This window comes from Pholis gunnellus (genome assembly GCF_910591455.1).
Source record: "Pholis gunnellus genome assembly, chromosome: 11".
NCBI lineage: Eukaryota > Metazoa > Chordata > Actinopteri > Perciformes > Pholidae > Pholis > Pholis gunnellus.
In genome coordinates this window covers 18,656,334-18,666,433 of record NC_136538.1, presented here as the reverse complement: position 1 = coordinate 18,666,433, position 10,100 = coordinate 18,656,334, and the positions used below count along the sequence as shown (strand labels likewise).

Sequence of the window (10,100 nt, the reverse complement as noted above, 5' to 3'; positions counted from 1 at the left end):
ACAGCGTTCACTGTGTGTTTATGGTTCCTGAGAGACACCACTGCTATCGCACTTGCTGCTCTGAACAGGCAATGGGTGCAGGGAAACAAAGTCTGGGTCTCTAAGACAACTCAAATGTAGAGCTTCACTTCCTGTTTACGAGTCGCGTGGATATGAACAAACTGATCTGAGACGGACTTTACTTACGGTTGTTGTTTGGAGGAGCAGACTGGCCGGAGACATGAACAACGTTTATTCAATGCAGTCGGTGGAGCCAGAGAACGGGAGCAAAGTCAGAGAGTCCTTCAAGTTTGTGTCGGAGGTGAAGAGGGATGAGTGTGGGGACGCTGGAGGGGAGCGACCAGAGCCCTCCTGTTGTCTCAGTGTCAGGAAGATCCACTACACAGTCAGGTAAAGAGTGTACAAGAGGATGACTGAGAGACAACAACACACTGAGAATCAATTAGACATTATGCTACATCATTATGCTCATATACAGGCAGGTTTGGGACACATTATCTGCATTTTTATGGTGGCAGAGGAATAAATGTAACGCATGAGAAGTTGCAACCTTTTGTCTATGTAGTGTCAAATAAAACACACTGCTGATTGGTGATAAACACATATAGATCAATTGAAGATCGTGCCTCTGTGTGTGTGTGTCTGTGTGTGTGTTCTAGTGAGCGTGTGGGTCCGTGGTGGAACTTACCCACCTACAGGAAGCGATGGACTCGTCAGATCCTCAATGATGTCTCCTTCCATGTGGACAGCGGGCAGATTATGGGCATACTGGGCAATTCAGGTTCGCTCTTAGCTCAGTCAAAAGTGAAAAGTGTTTAAGCACAACAACAAAATAATCCCATATTTTTAGGACCATACAATAAGATACATTTTTAATGGATTGTTCTGAGAGATTTTGTGATTTAGACAAATAATTTAGCGTAAATAAAGGCAATGCAACAGAACCTTTTTATTCAGGTTAAAGCTCAAATTAAGTGGTTAAGACTAGAATGTGAGAATGGGGAAATGTCCCTCTGCAGCAAACAGGGATTTATGTGTATGGAGGATATGTCTATTGCCTATCAAAAATGTTCTTAGATATGATCAGATATGTTTCACTGTACGTCATATATATCCATGTGTGTGTGTGCATCTTGCCTTGTAAAGGCTCAGGAAAGACCACGTTGTTGGATGCCATCTCAGGGAGGATTGGAAACTGTGGCACACTGTTGGGGGAGGTCTTCGTTAACGGCATGAAACTGAAGAGAGAAGAGTATCAGGACTGCTTCTCCTATGTACTGCAGGTAACACACAGACGTAAAGTTCAAACACAGACAATCAGTTATCTGTGACCTCAAGAAAGTAATTCATTTTTCTGGATGTTTCAAACTGGGCCTTCAGCACATCTCAACAAGAGAAAAACAACAACAATCAAACCTTGGATTTGTTTGTAGAATGTGACTGGAACCAGTTGTTTGTGCTTCCAAACAGCAGCATAAAACTGCTGAACTGCTAATAAAGAGGCTGAAAATGGTGGTTTGAAAGTAGTTAGCACTTAATCAAATGCACATTTCCCTTTGCCCTAGTTCTCATAACACACTGACATCAGGTGAAACTTTGCCCCTTATCACATGTGGGAGGCTGCATGCAGACAGTTTGTGTGTATTCAAGTTGCCTGTGGTTATTCACCATAAATACCAAACTACAAACTCAATGAACACGCACCATTTTGCAAAAACTCCTGAAAAGGTTGCCCTGGCCTCTGGATGAAATTAACTAAAGGCCCTCGCTGGCCTCCTCATACACTTAATCTCTCAATGAGAGGTGCTCAAGTGTATCCAAAGCTTGAATTAAAAACACTGGCTTAAAACCGGCCTTGCTTCCTTTCAAATCATCTCCCTCTTCTAGCTGATAGCACCCCTCCTCTGCTCTCTAAGCCTCGTCATTAACTTCCCCTGCTAAGCTGTAGATGAGGAGGTGATATGAGCTCCTGATATTAAAGTCATTCAGATGAGAGACTGAGGAGAAGTGGGATTGGGAGGCGCCATGTGTTAATTGAGGCAGGCAGCAGGTTCAAGACATAAATGTGTGTATGTGTGTGTGTGTGTGTGTGTGTGTGTGTCTGGGGCAGAGGTATGTTCCAGTCGGCGTATATGAACATACAAATATTCAAAGTACTGCTGTATGTGTCATATATGGATGTACACCTCGGCGTGCAGGGATGTGATACTTTAGATAATACTCTGAAATCTAGACGTTTCAGTTGCTAATAGTCTGAAGCATGGAAATTTAATTTATAGTAAAGTTCATGCCAGAGACAACATTAAGTTTCATGATATACTGTAGTTTGAATATTGACGACGAACAGACAAGAGGAATACGGAGGAGATAATACTGATATATGCCTCTTGGTGGAGATTAATGAGAAGCAGCATTGTCTTAACCTTTTCTCTGTGTTAACCCATAGTCTTGTTACTCATCTCTCTTATAAAAGAAACATTTAGGAAGCTATTTTACAATACATTGTCAATATATCCTGAATAAATATTGTCAGCCTCACTGCATCTCTTACTTGTTTCTCGTCTTTTCCTATATTTTCTTACTCTCTCTTTGTCTCTTTCTTTTACAGAGTGATAACTTGTTGAGTTATCTGACAGTGGAGGAGACTCTGACCTACACAGCTCAGCTGGCCCTGCGGAAACACTCGACCAAAGCTATAAAGAAGAAGGTGACCTTTAGAGAGCCTCCTCTGCTCTGTCTACTCAATCGGATTTCTTCAGCTGAAGCATTTCTCCCGGCTAGAGAAAACATCTTTCTTATGCCAAATAGTCACAGTTATTTCAAAGAACATCAGGATAACTAAGAATATAAATTAGATACAAACATTTCTTTGAAGGTCAAATGAGTTTGATATTTTATGTAACTCCTGTGTGTGTTGACCATTTTAGTCCAATGCAAAAAGATCTTAAAATGTCAACTGGCAAGCCTGTGTTCAAGATTTTTTTATTAAAAATGTATAAAACGTAGAACTTCCTCCAATTTCTATTATTTCAATATTTCCTCATCATGTTTTAAAAACAAATGCAAACCTCCAGGCCCTGTCCTTGACTCAGAAATACTCAGAGAGGAGTAATACACAGAAATGATTTCTACTATCTAGAACTATCAGGACCATTGTTTACAGTCAGCCTTTGTTGGCTGATTCTTTTATTAGTAGTAATTCTCAGCTGACCCTTGACCTCTGACTCCTGTGCAGGTGTCGGCGGTGATGGGCGAGCTGAGTCTGAGTCACGTGGCCCACAGTGTTATTGGGGGTCGTGTTTTCCCAGGGATCTCCGGGGGCGAGAGGAGGAGGGTCTCCATCGCCAGCCAGCTACTCCAGGACCCAAGTGAGTACCCCTGCAGCTGGGAATGAGTTTCATATGAACTAAAGGGTGCTATTGCTGCTGATTTAAGATGTATCAAGGTCAAAGCCATTATCTCTTAAATCCTTAAAGCTTTACATAACTCAAATGAGGAGGTGTGGAGTAAACTGAAGCATTAGAGGTGATCATTTTAAAGCTTTGAAACACATGGGAAGAGGATTTTACAAAAGGGGCTGTGGTCACAATATCAGAAAGTTTTGCTCACTCTGTTTAGTAAATGATTGTATAAAACATGTGATATTTCATACATATACTGTTGGAAGCAACAGGACTGAGCTATCCAGAGAACAGAAGAAAGTTCACTACAAAACCCATCTCTCCCCAAAGATTTTTAGAAGTCCACGCTGAGAAACAAAGGGATCTAAGTGAGAGGGGACTAAGGAAAGGACAGAGAAAGGGACAGAGGGAGAGATTGAGAAGCATAATGAAAGACTGGGTTATCACACCACGAAGGGAATGAGCAGAGACCCACCTCTGTGTGGATGTGTGTGTGTGTGTGTGTGTGTGTGTGTGTGTGCGCCTGTGCTCATCCCAGGTGTAGTTTATCAGGTCTACATTCCTCCAGGGAGAATGAAAGGTCTCAGTCCTCATTCAGGATTAGACTGGCAATGGAAATACACACACACACACACACACACACACATAGAGTCACACACACAGAGTAATGAAGAGTTCCCATTCGCTGCCTCTCCAATCAACCAGGAAATGAATTAATCTCACAATTAAAGCATCTGCTAATTCCACTCTGCTTTCATAATGCAAAGAGCCAATCTTTTAATTGTCCTAATTAGAGTAATTAACAAAAAAAAAAAAAAGGACTCACTTATCTTCAGGAGTGAAGTTGGCCCCGTTGAGAGTCCTGTATGTGCCACTTAATAAAAAGTACATTTAAAAGTTTCCAACTTAAAAGAAGAAAAAAAGTTATTGTCCTGCCTTTTCTCTTGTTCTGGATGCATCAATGTGGGACAAACCTGCGTCATTGGGGTGATGTCATTGCAGGGGTGATCCTATTGGATGAGCCGACCACTGGCCTGGACAGCATGACCGCAAATCAGATTGTGGTGCTGCTGGCAGAGCTGGCCAAGAGGAACCGCATCGTCATCGTAACCATCCACCAACCGCGCTCCGAGCTCTTCAGGGTGAGAAAATAGACAAATAGACAGAAAACGTTCCTCTAAACGATTTTTACACATTATTTCAAGGCTATCTTAAATCAATACCCATACGACCATAAGTACACCAGAACAGCTTTTGTTCCTGCTCTCAGTACTGGACATGAAGAGATCCCGGTATAATGGGATTTCAATGGAAGTGACGGAGGACAAAATCCACTGTTCTCCTTCTGTTAGTCAAATCAAGAGGTTATCTTCAAAAGTTACAACCTTATAAGTACGTAATTTCCTCTCTTTGTTTCTACAGACGTGTCCTTGCTAAGCTGCAGTGGAGGGATAGAAACATTTTGTCTGCTGAAGCCTCATTAACTTCAGCTCAACTTTAGAAGTCATTTTCATTTGTCCTCCATCTCTTACATTAGAATTACATTCTTTTCTCTGTCATGATGGACAGGGGAAACAATTAGAGCAATCACAAACTATTGCCATGGACATTTGGGCATGTGATTGTTGTTTTCAGACTTGGAAAATATCTTTCCTTTAAACACAGAAAAACTCACCATTTTCTACCGAGGCAGAGGATCATGTGTTGTAGATTAGTTGATAGGCATGCTGATGACATTAAACTATGTGTGTGTGTGTGTGTGTGTGTGTGTGTGTCCCAGGTGTTTAGCAGGATAGCTATAATGAGTCGGGGGGAGATGGTGTTCTGTGGGCAGCCAGAGGAGATGGTGGACTTCTTCAGCCAATGTGGATATGAGTGTCCAGAGTACTGCAACCCCTTTGACATCTATGGTACTGCATGCTATGATCCAGCTATAACAAATAAAGAATATGTTCATCTCGACAATATACAACATATAAAAAGAATGTGTGTATTGAACATTAAAATATTGAAATTGCTGTGATGTCAAACAGTTGACTTCACCTCAGTGGACACTCGCAGCAGTGACAGGGAGGCAGTCACCTTCAGTCGCATGCATGGGATCACGTCATCCTATCAGAGGTCTGCCATCTACCAGAGCATGCTGGGAAAAGTGGAGCAGAGCCTGCAGCGCGCAGACAAGCCAGCCATCCCCTTTAAGAGCAAAGAGTCGCCCAGCGGTGCCGCCAAACTTGAAGTTCTGCTCAGGTGAGTGCTGAGCGAGTCTTCAGTCCCCTTGTGTAGACATCGTCTATAAAAGGCATCATCTGTATCATGCATCTGTCCTGTTTGCTCTCTATGTGTTAACCTGTACTTCCATGTGTGTTCTGTGTGCAGGCGGACGGCAAGAAACCTGTCCCGAGACAGGATGGGTGTTCTGATGCGTCTGTCGCAGAACCTGATCTACGGTCTCTTCGTGGCCTTCTTCGTGATGCATTTAGACAACGACGTCAACAAGGGCGCTGTGCAGGACCGCATCGGCATCATCTATCAGAGCATTGGGGCTTCGCCGTACACTGGCATGCTGAATGCAGTAGCTCTCTGTGAGTTTCACAACATACCATCTGCACAAAGAGGGGAAAAACACATTTCACGTTTTGGTGGAATGTCCAAGGCCTTTAAACTACAAGTGTCTGAAAACATGACTGAACAAATATCTACATGAGATGGATACGATGACTTTGGGGAAACTCTGAAGTGGAGGAAGTGTGTGTGTGTGTGTGGTCTATCAAAAGTTAAACAGCGCGTTTGAAGCGTCTCTATCTCAGCCGTGTAAGCTCGCTTATCTCTCGTTCAGTAGGTGAAAGGGGTCCGCTGCTTGCAGTATTTTTGTTCCCTTCAGCAGAAATGTGTGAAGTCCAGCTTAGATTTTGCTCTGTGGAAGCGCCCAAAGAGACTTAAAGTAAAAGATCAAGTGATGAGTTGTAAGTATAATACTAGTAATATAGATTAGAACTGCAGTTGGTTATCCTCACAAAGTAGTTGCAGTTTACCTACAGGGGCAGAATGAACTTTACTCCATTTAGAGATCACTGAACCCAAGTGCCTTTTAGACCTACACCCATACTGTCTATATTATCTGTGTCTATCTGTATGTGCATCTCTCTGTGTTCATGTTTAGTATTTATAGCAGCTGCTGTGACTTACGGTAACCTCAAATACAGATAAACGTTTACACATTTACTTTATAGACACAGAGAGAAACAACTACAACTACAGGTCAGGGCCTATTTTAGGACCTGTATGATGGTAGGGTTACATGAACTTTATTTATTTGATCTGATCTTGTGCTATGTATTGTTTTTAACTTAATATTAATGCGGCTTGGACGCACTTATTTTTTAATTAGTTAAATTAAGGTTAAAGAGGGCTAAATGGATCTTTAAAGGTGTTGCTTTTGTAGAATCTATCTGAACATTAATTATATACATTGAGTGTATGTTATAAGATGATATAAACACAAACCAGTGGAGAATATTGGCTATATGTGAGGATTATATCTTCTCCGTCTTCTTCAGCCGAGCGTGAAATCTTAGCTTTAGGGCTCTGGCTGTCACAGATACTGAGGATAAGAGATGTGATAAAACACTGGGCTGAGCAGAAGTCAAACTCGAGTTAAAAGGTGATTAAAAGCACTCCACAAGCACCCAAACAGCCGGAGGTAGTGGCTGGGAATGGTATACTGACCTTGAATCTTATAGATAAAGACTGATAGAAACGGGTTTACTGAGCTCTCTGAAAAAAGTCTGGAACATGGACCGATGGCAAACGGCCAGCTTTGACCAGGACATCAAGACCAGTAACCTGGCTTGTTGGAGCAGGTTTGCCTTTGGTCTTCATGGGATGTTACAGCATGTATTTTTAGTTTTATTGATGCATCATGTTTCTCCTCTTTTCCACTCATCACATTATCTGCTCTCTCTCTGCTCATCAACAACAGTCCCGGCGCTGCGAGCCATCAGTGATCAGGAGAGTCAGGATGGTCTGTACAGTAAATGGCAAATGTTCTTGGCCTACATCTTCCACATCCTGCCCTTCAGCATCCTGAGTGTTTTCATCTTCACCTCCTTCCTTTACTGGTGGGTATTTGTTCGGTTTAAGGGCCAGAAAAGTGTGTGGCCTTGCACCAATCTATCATTTGCAAGACAGAAAGAAAAAAATGTACAAATAATGTTCTGTTAGAATAGTAGTATTATGTTAGAATACCAACATATATCAATTTGTTACAATGGAATTAGTAGTAGTGATACTTTATTCGAGATATTTACATATTTACAGTACTTTGCCAAACCGTTTGGTAAAGCATGTTTCACCCTTTTTTAGACATTTTTTGTTTAATCAAGTTACGTAATACCATTTAGTAAGACCTCTAAAACTTTAAAATGATGCTTAATTAGACCTAACAGAGTCCTCATGAGGTCTGGAGTGTTTGTGTTACAGCAACATCTAGTTTATTTTTTAACCTAAATCAAGTGGTAGAAATGACTCAACCAGATTGAGTTGAATCAAACACATTTTTCAATAAGATATAGTGACTCATAATGTGCTCCACCAAGCAGTTGAGCAGAACATTAAAGAGTTATAAACTTACCCTCTAACAGCACTAACCTCTATAAATGATCCTCTCAGGACGGTGGGGATGCACCCTGACACCTTGCGCTTCCTGTGTTATTCTGCTGTTGTCCTGGTGCCACATATTATAGGTGAGACAAGATCACTTGACAGCCATCTTCTATTTCTTCAAACGATTGTAGGGACATGCTAGTTTGCTGTCAATACTGACAGGAATAAACTACTGTACAGATGTGTTAAATAAAGATCCTTTTAATGTCATGTTTTCACTGTTAGTGGCTTTAAGTTGCATGTATTAGTATACATGTTGTTTTTCCCTCAGGTGAGTTGTTAACTGTGGTGCTATTGGGAGTGTTCCACGACCCGAACATGGTCAACACTGGAGTGGCTCTGCTCAACATTGCAGGGATCTTAGTGGGATCTGGCTTCCTCAGGTGAGACACCTCAATATGTTTTCAATTTAATTAGTGCGTTTAAGTAACTTTAAGCCAAGCCTGTTGTGATTTGGACCTCTAATAGGCAATAAGCTCTTTAGTGTGAATGAAGATATAAAGCCACCAGTAACGCACCTTCCTCCTCCTCTCAACAGGAGCACCCAGCAGATGCCGATGGTCTTCCAGTGGCTCAGCTACCTGACCTTCCAGAAGTACAGCTGTGAGCTGCTCATAGTCACCGAGTTCCACGGACTCAACTTCACATGCAGTAAGTTGTTTTTACCATGATGGGACCATCCTGATTCCACCTACCCTGAGAATGAAACGGGACCCATAATATATAAATCAATGAAAACTTAACATGTTATATTCACAGCTCAAAAACAAAGTATACCAGCTTGAGTAGAACTTTAAAACAACAACATGTAAACACAATTTTTTGCAGGTGATTTATATTACTCTGCCTTGACATCACTGGGAATATATTTTGCAATCTAGTTAAGGAAATGTGATTCACAGCTATCGCCTTTAATCTCTTCTTCTATCAATGCTTTTACAAGTATTGTATGTCATGAATGAGTTCAGTGTTCAAGGACACATGGCAAGACAGATTGAAGGACGCTCACTGGCTGTTTTAGGGGAACTGAAGCCGTGTTTTAAACCAGACAAATTGTTAACATTTTCCCTCCGGGGTGTTGTGCTGTTGCAGATGTTTCCAAACCTTTGCCGGGAGCCTGTATGATCACTCAAGGCAGTCAGATCATTGATGAGGGTTATCCTGGCGCTCTGTCTCGATACACACTAGACTTTGTCCTCCTCTACTCCTTCCTCCCTGCTCTCCTGCTGCTGGGCATCATCAGCTTCAAGATCAGAGACAAGCTTGTACGTCACTAAAACCACAGACACACATTCGTGTGTGTGTGTGTGTGTGTGGGGGGGGGGGGGGTCTTTTGTTTAAAACAGCAAGATAAACTGAGTTTGGTTGAGAAGATCTAAAACAGATTTAAAGTGTTAAGTTAGTCTGAGAAGAGCAATACTGAAGTACAACATGTATCATCGGTGGCTGCACCCTTTCCACCAACATTCAAGGGAAAGTATTATAAAGCTCAGAGCAATGATGAATACAGAGAGCTTCTATGAGACGTTTTCTCAAACGATGCCAGTGCAGGATGCAAAGTGTACAGTGCAGCATCCACGGACATTATACCACCTGATATGCAGCTAGATAACCGAGTGGTCTTTGTACTAAAAAGCACCAAATAACACTGAATGGGCTCAAACAGCATCTGAGACGGGCCGCACAGATTAAAAATAAGGTCCTGTAAATATCTGCACTGATGTCAAGTTAATTATTTTCATATAAAAGTATATATGAAGTGGTACGTTAAAACTTAAGCGTAAACTATAAATCACCAGTTTGATTCAAATGATGGGCCGCTGTGTATCATCACAAAAATGTCCCTTTTGTATTTTCTTTTCTTTTTTAAATAATGTGATTGTAATGTTTCATGAATAGGAAGTGATGCTTATTTGTAAAATTGTTTATTTTTTTCAGAAAACATTTCATCATTATTATACAAGTAGTTTTGTTATGTTTAAAATAGACACAATGACACAAAAGGAAATAAATAAAGCAAAGTGTAAACTGTATTTA

General features: G+C 41.3%; 1 protein-coding gene across 1 annotated transcript; it reads left to right on the top strand.

Annotated features, from left to right (window-relative positions):
• Positions 1-72: 72 nt before the first annotated feature.
• On the top strand, positions 73-10,096 carry abcg5 (ATP-binding cassette, sub-family G (WHITE), member 5). Its single transcript, XM_079168431.1, has 14 exons — positions 73-390; positions 660-781; positions 1,147-1,283; positions 2,609-2,707; positions 3,236-3,368; positions 4,404-4,543; positions 5,182-5,311; positions 5,435-5,648; positions 5,778-5,983; positions 7,381-7,519; positions 8,070-8,143; positions 8,335-8,446; positions 8,602-8,714; positions 9,156-10,096. Exons 1-14 carry the CDS (start codon positions 221-223, stop codon positions 9,338-9,340), a joined length of 1,974 nt encoding a protein of 657 aa, XP_079024557.1. The 5' UTR covers positions 73-220; the 3' UTR covers positions 9,341-10,096.
• The last annotated feature ends 4 nt before the right edge of the window (positions 10,097-10,100 follow it).

Excerpts from the sequence above, each read along its gene's own strand:
- abcg5 (XM_079168431.1), top strand. The coding sequence starts at position 221 with ATGAACAACGTTTATTCAATGCAGTCGGTGGAGCCAGAGAACGGGAGC. Across the intron at positions 782-1,146 it reads GGGCATACTGGGCAATTCAG|GCTCAGGAAAGACCACGTTG; the intron begins GTTCGCTCTTAG and ends TGCCTTGTAAAG. Across the intron at positions 3,369-4,403 it reads CCAGCTACTCCAGGACCCAA|GGGTGATCCTATTGGATGAG; the intron begins GTGAGTACCCCT and ends ATGTCATTGCAG.